This window comes from Giraffa tippelskirchi, chromosome 5 (assembly GCF_054371585.1).
Source record: "Giraffa tippelskirchi isolate mGirTip1 chromosome 5, T2T-mGirTip1v1.2.pri, whole genome shotgun sequence".
In the NCBI taxonomy this organism is placed as follows: domain Eukaryota; kingdom Metazoa; phylum Chordata; class Mammalia; order Artiodactyla; family Giraffidae; genus Giraffa; species Giraffa tippelskirchi.
The window spans coordinates 135678965-135697642 of record NC_137279.1 but is presented as its reverse complement, the minus strand read 5'-3'; the positions used below and the strand labels follow the sequence as shown (position 1 = coordinate 135697642).

Sequence of the window (18678 nt, the reverse complement as noted above, 5' to 3'; positions counted from 1 at the left end):
ATCACATTCAGAGACTAAACTTAAATAAGAAAAATCTTGAATTTTCCACTTAAACATGATTTCTATTATTTAGTTATCAGGTACTGTAAGAATTCTTAAGAAAAACGATAAACAAACTCTGAAACTACCTTTATAAATATCATAGGGCTAAAACAGCTTTTGCTATTTCAAATCCTGAAATACGATGTTGTAAAAGTGCTGCACTCAATATGCCAGCAAATTTGGAAAACTCAGCAGTGGCCACAGGACTGGAAAAGGTCAGTTTTCATTCCAATCCCAAAGAAAGGCAATGCCAAAGAATGCTCAAACTACCGCACAATTGCACTCATCTCACATGCTAGTAAAGTAATGCTCAAAATTCTCCAAGCCAGGCTTCAGCAATATGTGAACCGTGAACTTCCAGATGTTCAAGCTAGTTTTAGAAAAGGCAGAGGAACCAGAGATCAAACTGCCAACATTTGCTGGATCATCGTAAAAGCAAGAAAGTTCCAGAAAAACATCTATTTCTGCTTTATTGACTATGCCAAAGCCTTTGACTGTGTGGATCACAATAAACTGTGGAAAATTCTGAAAGAGATGGGAATACCAGACCACCTGACCTGCCTCTTGAGAAATCTGTATGCAGGTCAGGAAGCAACAGTTAGAACTGGACATGAACAACAGACTGGTTCCAAATAGGAAAAGGAATACGTCAAGGCTGTATATTGTCACCCTGCTTATTTAACTTCAATGCAGAGTACATCATGAGAAATGCTGGGCTGGAAGAAGCACAAGCTGGAATCAAGATTGCCGGGAGAAATATCAATAACCTCAGATATGCAGATGACACCACCCTTATGGCAGAAAGTGAAGAAGAACTAAAGAGACTCTTGATGAAAGTGAAAGAGGAGAGTGAAAAATTTGGCTTAAAGCTCAACATTCAGAAAACTAAGATCATGGCATCTGGTCCCATCACTTCATGGCAAATAGATGGGGAAACAGTGGAAACAGTGTCAGACTTTATTTTGGGGGGCTCCAAAATCACTGCAGATGGTGACTGCAGCCATGAAATTAAAAGACGCTTACTCCTTGGAAGGAAAGTTAAGACCAACCTAGATGGCATATTAAAAAGCAGAGACATTCCTTTGCCAACAAAGGTCTGTCTAGTCAAGGCTATGGTTTTTCCAGTAGTCATGTATCGATGTGAGAGTTGGACGGTGAAGAAAGCTGAGAGCAGAAGAATTGATGTTTTTGAACTGTGGTGTTGGAGAAGATTCTTGAGAGTCCCTTGGACTGCAAGGAGATCCAACCAGTCCATCCTAAAGGAGATCAGTCCTGGGTGTTCATTGGAAGGACTGATGGTGAAGCTGAAACTCCAGTACTTTGGCCACCTGATGCGAAGAGTTGACTCATTGGAAAAGACCCTGATGCTAGGAAGGATGGGGGCAGGAGGAGAAGGGGACGACAGAGGATGAGATGATCGGATGGCATCACTGACTCGATGGACGTGAGTTTGGGTAAACTCCGGGAGTTGGTGATGGACAGGGAGGCCTGGCGTGCTGCGATTCATGGGGTCGCAAAAAGTCGGACTCGACTGAGCGACTGAACTGAACTGACTGAAAACAGCTTTAACCTAAGCAAAACATGTTTCATAAAAAGGTTGTATAGAATGCTTGGTACACAGCATGCCTTTAACTAATATGAGTAACTTTCAACTCACTACTACAAGAACTTTGGAAACTACAAAGTAATATTATTACCTTTCACACAAAGATTAACTTTGAATAAATCTTTCAAAATAAATGTACCTCATTTATTACTAAGTATCTTACTGATTATTGAAATTTCAAAATAACATTTGTTTTCTAACCACATAATGCAGTAGCAACTCATACAGAGTTTAAGTTCTAAATATCTAGAGCAAAAATAAACATTAAAAATCCCTAAAAAGGCCCTTGATTAGGACTAAGTATCCTGTCTCACAATAAACACAACACAGCTATATTACTGATAGGCACAAGCTTAAGTAGCAAGAATACAAGAATGAACAAAATGTTCCCTGCCCTTAAGTAATTCATAGCCCATTGTAGGACATCAAATAGTTAGATATGTGCATGTATTAATATAATGGATAAGACTCTAAAAATGTATATATAACATTAATTCCATATAAAGGGGAAAAATTTTACACTTCCAAAAAGTTACATAGAGCCGGCTTCAGTGACAGTCAATAAAGTAAATATATATCGTAATACTAATTTACTAGGCATAAATAATTAAAACAAAACCATATTTCTAATTTTAAGATCATGCCAGGTTTGTAAATTATGATCTGTGCTACTCTGAGTGTGTATATGGTTGATTCATTTTAGTATTCCAGCAAGTAAAATATAGTAGTCTAGTAACAAATAGTGATAAAAACACATTAAACTTTGAGGAGCTTAACAACAACCAAGAAATTAGGTTCATGTATAATCAAGGTTTTCAGTAACCTCCCTTCTACTGAAAAAAATCATTTGAAAATGTAAATTTGCCCTTTTTATAACCCTAAATGTTACCTAATCAAGCAGATTAATTTAAAAACAAAACAAAGCCTTAAACACAAACTGGGCTTCAAGTTCAATTAGTTCCAGAAGCAAGAATAGAGGAACAGACTTAGAATTAAAAGGGACGAAATCTCCCATGAATGCCTACTATGTCAGATATTTATTTACTCAAGAAATATTTACTGAGTGCCTATTATGTGGCAGGAACAAGAGATAAAGCAATAAGAAACCTCTTAACCTCCCACAATAATCCTGAGACAGGCTGAATTAGTTCCGTAAGCTTCACACATATGAGGAATATGGTCAAGGTGCTAGCCCTAGGATTCAAATTTAAGTCTGTCTAACCTCAAAAACCATGCTCTCACCTGTCTCCCCCACAGCATGCCAGCTACTAAAAGTAGGGAAGTAGGTGATCCTCTCTGAACATGAGGATAGTATCAACCCACTTAACCTTATAGGGTGGCTTCTAGGATTAAGTAAGGTAATGTTTGAAATACTTTGAAACTATATAGTACTACTCAGAAAAGTCAAGTAACTTGCCTGAGATCACCTATTGGTAAATGGAAGAGGCAGCACTCAAACCGATTACAAAGTCTGCAGGAGTACACCTGGACTACTGCTAAAGGATACCCACCTCCACTCTCCCAGAATCTAATATGCAAACATTTAACAGATATTCAATAAATATCTTGAATTGATTTAATTTAATCAATGAAACCTGAAGATTCAAGAGTTTGGTTCTGTCTCCTTTACACTTAAAATTAACAACTGTCCTGGACCTGTACCCAGAAAAGACGAAAACTCTAATTCAAAAAGAAACATGCAGCTTAATTTTCATAGCAGCACTATTTACAAGAGCCAAGATATGGAAGCAATCTAGGTGTCCATTGACAGATGAATGGATAGGGAAGATGTGATGCATACATATACAATAGAATATTACTTAGCCATAAAAAGAATGAAATAATGCCACTTGCGGCAACATGGATGGACCTTGAGATTATCATACTAAGTGAAATAAGTCTAACAAGTATAATATGCTACCACTTATATGTGGAATCTAAAACAATGATACAGGGACTTTCCTGGTGGTCAAGTGGTTAAGAATCTGCCTGCCAATGCAGGGGACATGGTTCAATCCCTGGTCCAGGAAGATCCCACATGTCCCGGAGCAACTAAGTCCATATGTGGGCTTATGAAGAGAAGCCCACGCTCACTGCAACTCGGGAAAGCCCACATGCAGTAACAAAGACCCAGCACAGCCAAAAATAAATATTTTTTTAATTAAAAACAATTTTTAAATGATACAAATGAACTTTATTTCTAAAACAGAAACAGACTCACAGACACAAACTTATGATTACCAAAGGGGAAGGAGGGGTGGGATAAATTCGGAGTTTGCGATTCTGGCTGGAGAGTGATCTTCAATGATCTGAAGTTGAGAAAGATAGCCTTAAGGAACACTGGGAATTGAACTAGAGGACTCCACTTTAGGAGCACTTCTTTATTCTACTCATCTTTTCCTCTGTGCCTTTTTCATCTTTTCCTCTCTTCTGCCTCCTCCTTACTTTCAGAGAACTAAAAACAGTCTCAAAGTTTCCTTCTTTACTTTTCTATCCCCAAAGCTAGCACACAGCATTTTTCTTAAGAGTTTTTATTGCTCCTAAAGTGGTGTCCTCTAGTTCAATTCCCAGGGTTCCTTAAGGCTGTCTTTCTTAACTTCAGATCACTCTCCAGCCAGAATCCTAATGACCTGGGACAAGGCAATATTTTCACAAAGCTTGCTTGCCTTTCTCTTGATAACAGCTAAGTGCCAGGCATGGTACCAAATGAATTATCTTTTTTCATCTTCACAGCAACCTGAAGATTGGGGCTATGCAGAGTTGAGTAACTTGTCCAAAGTCATAAGCCTGGTAAGTGGTAGATTTGATCAGAAACCCAAAATCTCTATTCTGCTAGCCATTACATTATATGGCCTCTTCTCTTGCTGATTCTAAAATCTTTTACTTTTATTGGTGCAAGGCGAGACCAACACAGAGAGAACTGCTTATACATGTCATATATAAGTAGTAAGTATAAGTTCATGCTTACAAAACTGAAGCAGAGGGATTTCCCTGGTGGTCCAGTGGTTAAGAATCCACCTGCCAATGCAGGGGACACGGGTTCAATCCCTGGTCTGGGAAGATCCCACATGACGAAGAGCAACTAAGACCATGGGTCATAACTACTGAGCCCGCATGCTGCAACTACTGAAGCTTGTGAGCCTAGAGCCTGTGCTCCACAACAAGAGAAGCCACCACAATGAAAAGGCTGCTCACCACAAGTACAACAGCGAAGACCCAGCACAGCCAAAAATAAATAAATAAAAATTTAAAAAAAAAAAAAAAAACCGAAGCAGAAAGACCTCAAGTACTTTGCTCTAATAAAGGGGTTAGTATAAGTATCAAGTACCAGAATAAAGTAGAATGCTTTTTCAAAACATTTAACCATATATCAAGATAGGTGATTGGAGGTACCGAGAAGTCTAGAGCCTTTCTATTCTAAAAGTGTGTTCCAAACAACGTCTATACTGGCGGTTTGTTAAAAGGTAGAACCTCAAGGTCCCACCCTCACACATATTAAACCTTCATTTTAACAAGATTTCATATGCACATTAAGTTTGAAAAGCTCTGCTCTATAACTGTGAACCACAGTTTGAGTGATAAAGGTCTGGAAAATAGTCTTAGAGATTCTCACAACATTAAGCACCATTTAGAAATGTAGGACTTCCAAAAATCAACACAACACTGTTTTCTGCTGAATTTGTAATTCTCAGTATTTTCCTGCCACCAGCAACTCTGATGTTTTATGGCACTCTTCCCAAAACAAAAAAACAGAAACTAAAAAATGGACCTGCTTGCTTCTGGGGCCACGATGGCAGAATTTCTAACAGAAGGATTTAGGTGTAGAAGACAGACAAAAATTACTTGCCCACATAGTTTTACTAGTCTTGAAAGGGCTAATGCATAAAAGAATTTATTGGTAAAACCCATAAAGAAAATATAGCTCATAAAGTTACGAAAATGGAGCTACAAATATTTCAGAAAACAGAATTGGTAGGAATCTGTATTAAGTGTCAACTTCAATTTAAGATATAATGCACAAGATCATACCAGCTATTTAATACTACTTGTTACATGCCCTAATTTTTCTTCTTTCACAGATCATGGTACAAGAAGAGTAGAGTCAAAGTATGCTAATTGTTTTTTAAAGCAGTAAAAGGCCAAGCTAGCTCAATTTGGTGCTCAACTTGGAAAATAAACTTTTCCATTTATTTCTGAGTACTATCTGCTAATTAAATTTATGAACACTTATAATGAAGTATAGTCAGTAAATAGATTAAAATTCCCTTTTATGGCTTGCAGAAACTTAACAATATTTACTATGGAATGACTTTAGATTTCTCAAATAATCATCTCAACTAGTAACAAACTGGCCAATCTGTGAACACTGCATTCTGCATCAAATCATTGGCAGCATTATAATATCAAAAATTTTAGTGGTTCTTAATATGAGCCAGAAATCAAAACAGAAAACCACTTTGCCTTCCATTTGTTATATGGTCTCAAAAATTTCCAAAACACCTATGTAGTCTAGGTATCTCTATCCCCCTATATAGTTGTTCTGTGTTATACATTCTAACTATAACTGTATTTTGAAAGAAAATATCCTCACAAATCATATTGTATAGCAAAATGTGATAGAAACCTTTAGGCTAGTTAACATCTTTATACAATCAAGAATGTATTGCTTCATCAGGACTGCCTGGTTAATTTTTTAGAAAACATGATTAAAAACAGAATCTGAGTAACCAGTTTGAACTAAAAGTGTAAAGTGTAAAGTGGATACAGCAATTGATCCTATTCTAGGAATTCCTCAACTTTTTTGCAACTTTGAGGAAGTTGCTTATTTCCCATCTCCTCAATCCAAGCAATTTAATAGAATTAATTAGATCAAACCTCTAAGGAAATTTAGAGTCCCTTTGCTTGAGTGTGTGCTCAATCACTCAGTCATTCCACTCTTTGCGACCCCATGGACTGTAGCCTGCCAGGCTCCTCTGTCCATGGAATTCTCCAGGCAAGAATACAGGAGTGGGTTGTCATTTCCTCCTCCAGGGGATATTCCCAACCCAGGGATGGAATCCAGGTCTCTTGAACTGCAGGCAGATTTCTTACCACTGAGACGTCGGGGAAGCCCATAAAGTCCCTTTGACTGTATATAAATAGGGATTTTGAAGTTATAAAGACTTGAGTTTGAATCCACATAATAGTTTGGACCTATATACTAGTATACATAAACCATATACTAGTTTAAGTGACCTTGGGCAAAGTACTTAACCTCTTATTTTCTTTTGCTGTTGCTGTTCAATAATAGCTGTCATACCTTCATGTGGGGGGGGGCTAGTGAGGAGATGGGGGTGTAATAAAGATTATATGCAGACCCTATAAGTTATCCAGAATGTTTTTAGTAAATCCAACTAACCACCATAAAAAGCAATTTTTTAAAAATGACTAAACTCTTCAAATCTGTATTAGATATATAAACATTGCATAAAGTATTTTTAATCTTTCCTAAAAGATAAACTAATGATTTGAAAGGAAACATCTGAGTAAGTTTTTTAAACCAGAGGTTACCTAAACTTTTGTTTAGATTTCTTGTGAAATATCTAATTTACACATAGAATCACATAGTAATTCTAATGTCATTTATTTTAAAATTAATTTCATTTAGTTTCTCAATGAAAAAAAGTCAATGAATTCATTCTTAAAAGTTACTGCTTTTATTATTACTTTTAAAAAACTTGAATTTTTCCACAACAGCTGAGAATATTAAAAGCCATCAGATAGTAATGTTTAACCTTTGCAACAAAAGGGTAATACATATTTTACTGAAGTTCTATACAGATTTTTGTTATGGCTAAAAATTAACTGTCTTACAAAGAGTTAACTGTACCAAAATCAGTGGAGGTAAAGGTATAATGGCAATAAAATATAATAAATGATTACAAATACTTTACTACTGGAAATGCGTATTTTAATATGCACTTAGCATAAAGTACATCTCTTGTCACAAAAATCTGCACTCTACTATCTTTTTATTTAGGTGGAATGGAAAAAGTTTGAGGGAAAATTTTGACAGGTGTGGGTTAGAACTTTATAGATTCAAAAAAACTTTTCTAGTTTTGCATACACTTGAGTGAATCATTTGACTTGTCTTCATTGTGTAATAAAAAGTTTTGTGAACTTTGTTTTTCCCCAGTTTTGTGTTTATTGGTTAAAAAAGTTAATGTGTACAAACCTAGCCCTGTAGGATTTGTAATTCTTACCAGGGAAACAGCCAAGTACTGTGAATACTTTTACATTTCAGCATTTAATATTTTTAAAATTATTACTAATATGTAAGTCATTATGTTCACTAGAAGTCTTTAAGAGTGTAATCCAAAAGATCATGTTGCTTTTGGCTCAGTTTGAAGGTACTTCTTTCACAAGAGAATTTTTTGTTATTTACAACTTCAGAGATTTCTAGAATTGAGAATGTAAACCTTCAGTGAAAACTAAAAATCACACATACAAAACGGAGCAAAATCCTATTATTAGGACAAATATACTTTTTACACATGACTTTAAATGTCTACACTTTCTTTAAAAGTACATAAAACATACTTTTCTTTTGATTAAAATCCAAGTGCCCTTCATTTTCCACAATAATAAGATTATCTAGAGCTAGGTTTGGGGGCTAGGGAGGAGACGGAAAGGTGAAGAGAAGAAACAAGTGAAATCCTACCCGACTAAAAAAAATTTTACTATGATAGTTTTTTCAGTTTACTTTGGCTTTGGGTTTTGGTTGTGTATGTCTGTGTGCACGAACGCTCCTAGGGTGGGGGAGAGTGGGGAGGTGTAATGACTAAAATGACAGTTTAAAAAGCCCATAAAGTCTAACTTGGATCAAATTCAAATTCACAAACTCCACAAAAGTCTACAGTTCGCCTAGAGCTACAAAGAATAAAAATCAAGGCAGTACCGCCCAACTCTTAAATCCACTAAAAAGTGTGTGGTGAACTTAACCTTTACTCACTGTTGCGCTTAGGAATAGGTACACTGGTTCTTAGAGAATAAACGACAAAAACCCCAAGTTGCTCATACCACTGTCAAAAAAAAAAAAGCAAAAAACGAGAGAATGTATGATCCTAGGTAACCGGGAAATCGTATTAGGCTGCCATTGACATGACATTCACTTTGGCACGGGCACGTACCTGTCTGCAAAACCATAACCTTCTTCTTCGCTCTAAAACCGAAGTGCGCTCGGTAAACTAAGGATCAAAGAGTTAGCATGTTGATTGCAAGGCATCCTACCTGTCAGCGTAATTCTTTGGTCTGGAGGCATCGACAGGACCTGGCTTTCCCGCATCTTCAAAGCGCCCAGATTTGGAGAGGTTGCCTGAGCACCCGTGCCATCAGGGGGTGTCCTACGGGCGCGACCCTTCATTCCAAGGGACAGCAGACGTCCTTTGTACATCCACTTCTGCAGCTTCTTGACTGTCACCGCGGGCGGCCTGAGGAAGGGGAGCCCCTCCTGGCCGTCCCCTTTGCCGCGGCTTCCCGTGGAGCGGCCAGGGTCCTCGGAGCTGGGAAACCGGGAGCCCGAGGGCGCCGCGGCCCGGGCGCTGCCTCCGCTCCAGCCGTCCATCCCGCCTCCACGTGGCGGGGGCTCGTCCAGCTCCCCGCGCTTACCGCACCAGATCCAGCTGTCGCTCAGCCACCGCTGGAAGGCAGGCGGCTTGGCACCCACCTGGAGGCTGTCGAGACTTCTGCTGCAGGACAGCCGCATCCGAGGAGTCCGTGGGCGGCCTCCCCCCGACTCCCCAGAAGGCGACCGGGGCGGGGACACCTGCTGCCAAGGGCGGCCGCCGCCTCCGCGCTCCCAGTCTCTGGGGCAGGCTCCGCGGTCCGCCGCGCCGCAGGGGAAAGGAGGCTGGCCCGGAGCCCGGGCTCCCGCAGGGCAACCGCGATCTGCCCAGCCTCGGTCGCCCCGCCGCGCGCCCGAGTCAGGGGGCAGGTCGTGCATGGCCTGGATCAGCAGATAATAGGCCTCTCGCAACTGGGTCTGCAGCCTGCCTGTCTCCAGGCGGCCGCCCTCCGCCCCCGGGGAGGAGCCCACGGCCAGGGGAGGCGGGGGCCACCGCCCCGCCTCCGCCCCCTCAGGCTTGGACGCAGGCTGGAAGCCTCCGGGCAGGTTCTCGTAGTAGTCGGCGTCGTCCTCCTCGTCCTCTCCGCTGCCCTCGGAGCCCGGCGGGGCGTACAGAGAGGCACGAGTGAGCCCGCGGCCCGGGGGGGTGGCCTCCTTCCAGCCGCGCGGCGGAGGCCCGAGTGCCCCCGACCTTTCCGGCCGCCCTCCCGGGATCCCCGCCTCAGGACCCCACGCCTGAGGCGACGGCGGGGGCCGCTCCAGGTTCGGCCGAGCTCCTCTGGCGCATTCGCCTGATGGGGCGTCCCGGGCACTACCCGCGTCTCCCTCGGCAGCCGAAGAGGCCGCCACGGTGGCTGCTGCGGCCGCCCGGAGACCGAGCCCCGCGGTGGCGTGGGGACCCCGTCTCCCCCGGAGCCTGGACAGCGTTTTCCTCAGAGGGTCCGTCATCCCTCTCCGCCTCAGCAGCCAGGCTCGCCCCAGGTGCGGGGAGAACTGGGAGCCCCGCTCGCGAGAAAGCTGCGCTCGCGGAGGCGGCGGCGGCGGCGGCTCCCCATGACCGACGCTGGCCCTCGCGGGCTCCTCACATACTTGGCATAACTCTGCCGCGGCAAGGCGGGGGGGCGGGCGGCGCTGCCGCAGAGCGCATGCCCTGCAGCTCCGGGCTGCGAAGGGGCGCGCGGGCTGCTGGTGCAGCGCTGAGTTCCCCAGGTGGGCGCACCGCGCCGGGCGAGGCGAGGCGGAAGGCGGGGAGGGAGGTGTGTGAGAGCTAAAAGACCGACGGATAAGAAAGTGAACGCACCGTTGGGGCCGGGGGCGGGGTGTGTGTGTGTGTGCAGTGAGAGTCGAGGCGGGAAAAACAAGAAGCAGAAGCGGGAAGGTGAGTCTGAGCGGGAAGCTGCAGAGTTCTGGTTGGGGAGACAGAGAAAGGGAAAGTGCCCTCCAGGCTGCCACTCCGTCACCTTCACCCCACCCCACCCCCATTGCCACCATTGCACGAGGCGTGTCTAAAAGTGCAAGTCCTAGCTTGAGAGACAACAAAGATTGTTTTGACGGACAAGGTATGAGTACAGGTGTATCTCAGTGCAGTGTGTTCTAGAAACAGCCTGAATCATTTTAATTGTACAGGGAGCTGGCTAGTTCAAGGAAATTTGCAGTGATTCCTTTTAAATTAGAAAGATCTTTTTGTCCCAAAGATCACCATTGGTGTCTCTCTTTAAAGGCTGTTTTTCTTTGTCTTTCAGTTAATGCATGCTAAAACAAAATTAATTCTGGCATAAACTAAAACTTGCAAAAAGGAGCCGCTAGTCTCCCCATCCCCTAACACTTTGTTTTCATTAGAACTGGGGTGAGAAACAACTGGGTTGAAATTTAGAAGCAATATTATTTGGAAATACCAACTCTATCTCGAAAGCATTAAAATCCGTTCTATGTAACAGTGTAAAATACCTTGTGTTGCCACAGATCGGTGTACATGTCTGTGGTTAATAAAAATCAATATGATTTAAGGATTAAACTTTTTAGCGTTTGTATGTTAGACAGGGCCTTTGAGTACCTCATATATATACTACTAATTCCTAGAACAATACTTGCACCAAGGAAGTACTCAAGAAATATTTTTGAATAAATGAATGCTTGCATAACTCGATAAAAATTTAGCTCTAACTTACCCTGTGTTCAACGATATATCTCTATGTAAGTTCCTTTTTCTTTCTACAAGTCAAACGCTCTAGCCTCTAGATGTGGTTTGATCTAGACTACCTTAGTACCTAGTCTACCTAGTCTCTGCATCTTGGAATAATTTTACCTGCCTCTCTATTTGCAGAAATCTTAACCATCCTTTAAGACTCCACTTAGCTGTCTTCTTCATGAAGTCATCTCTGATCTTCCACATGGACATAATCTCTCTTCCTCCAACTCTCCCACAGTACTTTGTTCATACCCACTCGTAGTATGTTTATTATTTTTTGTTTTATACAAAGTGTACACTGTCTCCCGTACAAGAAAATTCATAAACTCCTTGAGGGCAGAAACTACTTATAATTGACTTTTATATTCTTCATAGAGCATAACATCTTATACACAGCACATGAAGAATTAATATTTTAAAACTAATGTCAACTTTAATTTGAAGGAAACAACTGACTTTAATTTCCAGTCTATTGCCTAACTCTCCACTAGACCATACTCTATTGGTGTTGTTTCAAAATCTTTCAGTGATGTGTAAGAACATAATTTATTAAATAATATTAATTCTCATCTAGGAAAATACAATGAAATGGTATACTGTAATTCACATACATTACTATTTATAGTTCTACCCTATTTTTATTTCATGGAACAAAAGCTATTTAATGAATAATCAAGGCATAAAATTATGTTCCAATGAAGTATTCCCACAGGAAATGACTGATGGTAAAGCTGCCAGTGATGTCTATAAACACAATTTGATCTCTATCTCAAAAATTGTTTGCATTCCAACTCTTGGCTGCAAAATCTTTTTATTCTTTGTAGTTAACACAGCTGTTAAGAATACTGTAAGTTTCAAATCTATATTGAAATTAATAGAAAAATATAATCTGGAAGGTCTTTGTTGAATTTCAATTTTAATTCAGCTTGTCAACTTGTTGAGTTCAAGAATTGTAAAACATATTGGCTAGTATAAAATATTGTGCAATGTTCTAAGCATTACTCAGAACTAAGTCTGATGCTGGACAGCATAACTAAACTTAAAGTTGAGAGTGTTCTATCACATAAGTTCACAATTTTTAGGAAGTATTTTGGGTCACAACAGAAATGAAGGCAGTCACAGCTATGTGACACTAGTGACTTAGAAATGCAAATCCCACTTTTCTATAGGTAAACAATTCAATAGGAAGTTTATAAAAATGTAATTCCAAAAAGACAGCACCCGCAAAACTTACATTATATATAATTGATAGTGACAAGATATGAACATCAGCTATATTGTGTAAAATCTTTTTGTGTTTTAACAATTTCTACCCTATTCCCCCAGTTAGCTCAATATTCATGTGTTTCTAATAAACATATTCTTAAGAAAAGGAGGTAGAGATATGTTGTCTAGTCTTAGTACTTGTTTCTCACTGACTTGGAAATCATTTTGATACCCCATGAATTAGCAACTATGTGTCGGCTCTATCACAAAAGATAGATCACAGGGCTCTAGCAAGGCAGGGAGGCAAACTAGAGATGGGGGTCATACCAACTTAGTCTAGGAAAAGGTTGGGGGAGCAGGGCAGGTTGAGGCAGAGGGCTAAGTTTAACAGCAGTAGAAGGGAAATATCTAGGTATCTTATGGTTATTTAACAGGCAATTTAGGGTGTATTTCTGTCTCTTTGCTTCTCTGTCTTCCATTCTTGGAACCAAAGGCAAGTTTGTCTGTTTGTTTGTTTTTTAATGTTTATTTATTTGGCTGTGCCGGGTCTTAGTTGTGGCAGTGTGGGGTCTGCAGTCTTCCTTGCAGCATGCAGGATCTTTAGTTGATGTCTGCAAACTCGTAGTTACAGCATGTGGGATGGCATGTGGGATCTAGTTCCCTGACCAGGGATTGAACCTGGGCCCCCTGCATTGGGAGTGCAGACTCAGCCACTGGAGCACCAGGGAAGTCCCCAAAGGCAAGTTTAATTTGTCATTTGTCCAGATCCCTCTCTTTCTCTAAACTGCCTTATGGGGATCCTCTGGTCTACCATGCGGTTCCATAAATAATTGAGTAAAAAGTACTTCAGCCTAAAGCTAACCACATCATCATTGCCCTGGGAATCAAAGATGGCACATCATCAATATAGCAATTTTTATGTTAATGTTTTTATAACTAGCCATATCTCACAATTTGCAATATTCCTTACCTTATCCCCTACCCCCAACCAAAGTAATTAAAAAGAAGCCTTTGCTAAGTACATATGTATTTTCTAATATTTAGAAGTTTATAATGTTTTAGAATATTCACTATTTCAGATTCTCTTATTATATATTTGGGATATGTAGAGTAGCTTGTTCAAGGTCACCATAATAAGTGAAGGGGAATTCAGACTCCATCTATCTGGTTCTAAAACCTCTGCAGCCCTGGGATATTTCCTTGTGTAGCGAAAGAGAGTAGACATTTTCTACTTGAACTGACTTGAAACATTGTTTTCATGAATTATTTAGTCACCTTTCAGAAAAGTTTTTAATATTTTATGAGCTTTTGTGAAATTTAGCTGAACATGGGAAAGCTGCTAGTTGAACACTTGAAATACTTCTATATGCAGTCCTCTTCAAGGGTGTTAGAACCAAATCCTATAATATATTCCCATTTAACTGTAAGTATTAAGCCACAATGTGAAACTGTATCCCGTAAATGTAGTCTAATTTTAAAAGTAGGACAAGCTACAATTAAATACTTTAAAGACAAAATATATGCATCTTTAAAACCACAAGAGCTCTCAGATAAGCCCCTTGAAAAAGTGAACTGGTATAGCCTGTCTTTCCTAGCTGATTTGTGCCTCAGGGTAACCCATAGTTGAAGGAAATTTGCTCTTTTTTTTTTTTTGTAGAGTTGTCAACCTAGTAACAAGATATGATACAATATCAACATTTTTACCTTAAAGGAATAATGGATCTACTAATGGACAGGGAGGCCTGGCGTGCTGCAATTCATGGGGTCGCAGAGAGTCGGACACGACTGAGCAACTGAACTGAACTGAACTGAATGGACCTATGGATGGAGGTTCATAACACTGTACAGCAGGCAGTGATCAAAACCATCCCCAAGAAAAAGAAATGGAAAAAGGCAAAATGATTGTCTGAGGAGGCCTTGCAAATAGCTAAGAAGAGAAGTGAAAAGCAAAGGAGAAAAGAAAAGATATACCCATCTGAATGCAGAGTTCCAAAGAGTAGCAAGGAGAGATAAGAAGGCCTTCCTCAGTGATGAATGCAAAGAAATAGAGGAAAACAATAGAATGGGAAAGACTAGAGATCTCTTCAAGAAAATTAGATATACCAAGGTAACATTTCATGCAAAGATGGCACAATAAAGGACAGAAACAGTATGGACCTAACAGAAGCAGAAGATATTAAGAAAAGGTGTCAAGAATATATGGAAGAACTAAGCAGAAAAAGGTCTTAATGACCTGGATAAACCACAATGGTGTGATCACTCACCTAGGACTAGACATCCTGGAGTGCAAAGTTAAGTGGGCCTTAGGAAGCATCACTATGAACAAAGCTAGTGGAGGTGAAGGAATTCCAGCTGAGCTATTTCAAATCCTAAAGGATGATGCTATTAAAGTGCTGCACTCAATATGCCAGCAAATTTGGAAAACTCAGCAGTGGCTGCAGGACTGGAAAAGGTGTTTTTATTCCAATCCCAAAGAAGGGCAATGCCAAAGAATGTTCAAACTACTGCACAATTGCACTCATTTCACATACTAGCAAGGTAATGTTCAAGATCCCTCAAGCTAGGCTTCAAAAGTATGTGAACCAAGAACTTCAGATGTTTAAGCTGGATTTAGAAAAGGCAGAGGAACCAGAGATCAAATTGCCAACATCCGTTGGATCATGAAAAATGCAAAAGAATTCCAGAAAAACATCTACTGCTGCTTCATTGACTATGCTAAAGCATTTGACTGTGTGGATCACAACAAACTATGGAAAATTCTTAAAGAGATAGGAATATCAGACTACCTTGCCTTCTTTCTGTGAAACCTGTATGCAGATCAAGAAACAACAGTTAGAACCAGACATGGAACAATGGACTTGTTTCATATTGGGAAAGGAGTTTGTCAGTGCAGAGTACATCATGTGAAATGCCGGGCTGGATGAAGCACAAGCTGGAATCAAGATTGCCGGGAGAAATACCAATAATCTCAGATATGCAGATGACACCACACTTATGGCAGAAAGCAAAGAGGAACTAAAGAGCCTCTTGATGAAAGTGAAAGAGGAGAGTGAAAAAGCTGGCTTAAAACTCAAAATTCAAAAAATGAAGATCATGGCATCCAGTCCCATCACTTTATGGCAAATAGATGGGGAAGCAATGGAAACAGTGAAAGATTTTATTTTCTTGGTGACTGCAGCCATGAAATTAAAAGATGGAAGAAAATATGGAAGGTCCTTGGAAGAAAAGCTATGACAAACTTAGTGTATTAAAAAGCAGGGATATTACTTTGCTGACAAAGGTCCATATAGTCAAAGCTATGGTTTTTACAGTAGTCATTTATGGATGTGAGAGCTGGACAATAAAAAAGACAGAGTGCTGAAGAATTGATGCCTTCAAACTGTGGTGCTGGAGAAGACTCTTGAGAGTCCCTTGGACTGCAAGGAGATCCAACCAGTCCATCCTAAAGGAAATCAGTCCTGAATATTCATTGGAAGGACTGATGTTGAAGCTGAAACTCCAACACTTTGGCCACCTAAAGCGAAGAGCTGACTCATTTGAAAAGACCCTGATGCTGGGAGAGATTGAGGGTGGGAGGAGAAGGGGATAACAGAGGATGAGATGGTTGGATGGCATCACTGACTCAATGTACATGAGTTTGAGCAAACTCCGGGAAATAGTGAAGGACAGGGAAGCCTGGTATGCTGCAGTCCATGGGGGTCGCAAAAAGTTGGACACTCTGAGCAACTGAACAACAACTAATCGACCTAGACAAAGGTCACCAGTGACTCCTAACATCACAAAGGGAGAAAGAGACAACCTGACATTACATGGCCTCTGATCAAGTACATAACACCACATGTAAAGTATTCTTATCAAAAATGAAATCGAGTCTGATAAACCTCAAGATCTGATTACCAATTTCCAGGAATTACAGAGAACTGAGGTATATGTAGATACTAATAACACCATGGGAATGCAATCACAAAATCCAGACTATAGGGAAACTATAGGTCAGAGGATCCACTTTCTTCACCATACTAGCCAATTGCAAATGTATGAACTTTCAAAATTTTAATTGGAATCCAACTTTTCAAACAGATCCTGGCAACTGTTTAGAGCAATACAACTTTGAGACCAGCCAAGTAGTTTACACTACAGGGATAGCAAGAGAATGTTGATACTTAGGTTTGAAAACTGTAATTCCAAACCCTGAGATGGTATAATGGAAATGATCTGAAATCAGATAGAGCTACTTCAAAGCTTAACTTGATCAATCAGATACCCCAAAACCACTGATCATGATGAACTTTTGCTCATTTTTGCCATTCCAGATCAGTATTTCCCCATCCTTCTAATATTCCACAGCTCTTTTGAAATACCACCTGTTGCCTGTGCTTTTGCAGTTATCTATCAGCTTCCCCTTTGTTCATGCTAACATCTACTAATTCTTTGTTTCTATATAATTTTATTTATTTATTTTGGCTATACTGAGTCTTTGCTGCACAGGCTTTTCTCTAGTTGCGGCAAGTGGGGTTTACTGTCTAGTTGAGGTGCACAGGTTTCTCATTGTAATGACTTCTCTTGTAGCATGGGCTCTAGGGTACATGGGCTTCAGTAGTTGCAGCTCCCCGGCTCTAGAGCACAGGCTCAATAGTTGTGGCTCACAGGCTTAGTTGCTCCGCAGCATGTGGGATCTTCCTAGATCAGGGATCGAACCCCTGTCTCCTGCATTGGCTAGTGGATTCTTTACCAATGAGCCACCAGGGAAGCCCCACCTCACTATTTCTTTCTCTGCACTATTTTTCTTGTCATTATTCTTGGTGATTTCAATATTCACAAAAGGACCCACCTAATAAATACCCTGCCCTGTTGTTTTTTTGAACTTCTCTAGTAATCTTGCCCTCCACCCATCTCAGCCACCCAGTCCCACAATCATACATTAGACTTTGTCATAACCATTAGCTGCAAACTCTGTAGATACCACTTCCTGTTTTCCACCTCACTCCCTCCAGCACTGCCTGCAACAATACTTCGATCCCATTGTCCTTCCAGTCTGTCGCTCCCCTTCATGCTTTCCCAGTCTTTGTATAATCAGTCCCTTGCATACATCCTCAACTCTTTTGTCCCTCTTTCTCATTGTCCGACTCATTTGGCAAAACCTCAACTCTGGTTAAAACTAACTTCCCCACATACTTTGTGTTGACACTTGAAAGGCTTAAGGTCCCTGGAGAAAAACACATAAACTTCAAGTGGTTCCTGGATGCTGCCAAAAAGCTACTAAATAGCCCAGTCCTTTCATTCTCTTCTTGTTATATTAATTTTGACATCACCACCCAACTCCTTACTCTCAATTATTACTTTTCTTTTTGTTACAACTGAGATAATGGAAATATCCAGGAGAGAACCACCTAATTTTCCACCACCAAATCTACCAGCTGGCATTACTTGATACTCCACCACTCCTAATCCCTTATATTAGATGGGCTGCCCTGCATGTACCTGAGGCTGTCTGACTTCCTCCACCTCACTCCTCTCCTTGCCCTCCACTCACACTGACTTCCTTGCTCCTCCAACACCCCAAGCACACTCTTGCCTTTCCATTTGTTGTTCCCTCTGTCTGAAATGTTTTCAGTGTGACTTAGCCCCTCCTTCCATTGAGGTCTCACCTCAGATGTTCCTCCTTGGAGAGCCCTTCCTTAACTACTTTGCCTAAAATAACACCCCTGACACTTCCTATCCATTCATTTGTTTTATTTCTCTTCCTTGTACTTATTACTATTTAATATTACATTAGGTGTCTGTTTGTTTATGTGACACGAGCAACAAGCCTAAATGCCATAATCTCACCAGGTAGAATTGTGCTCCATACATATTTGTTGAATGAATGTGTGATTTTCACGCCCAAGAGCAAGTTAATATGTTTCCATTTCCTCTGTGGTAAAATAAGTTTGCTACTGTTTAACCGGGTATAGCTGAATCTGAAAAAACATGCTTGGGAGTTCCCTGGCAGTCCAGTGGTTGGAACTCAGGCTTTCACTAGAGGGGGCCTGG

General features: G+C 40.8%; 1 protein-coding gene across 2 annotated transcripts in view; it reads right to left on the bottom strand.

Annotated features, from left to right (window-relative positions):
- The window catches only part of SYDE2 (synapse defective Rho GTPase homolog 2), a 44137-nt gene extending 29532 nt beyond the window's left edge, over positions 1-14605 (bottom strand). For both annotated transcript variants that reach the window (XM_081490049.1, XM_081490048.1), the window contains exon 1: positions 8918-14605. In XM_081490049.1, coding sequence (XP_081346175.1) covers positions 8918-10742 — 1825 coding nt within the window. In that variant the 5' untranslated portion in view covers positions 10743-14605. The remainder of the gene's footprint in view (positions 1-8917) is intronic.
- Between the last annotated feature and the right edge of the window lie 4073 nt (positions 14606-18678).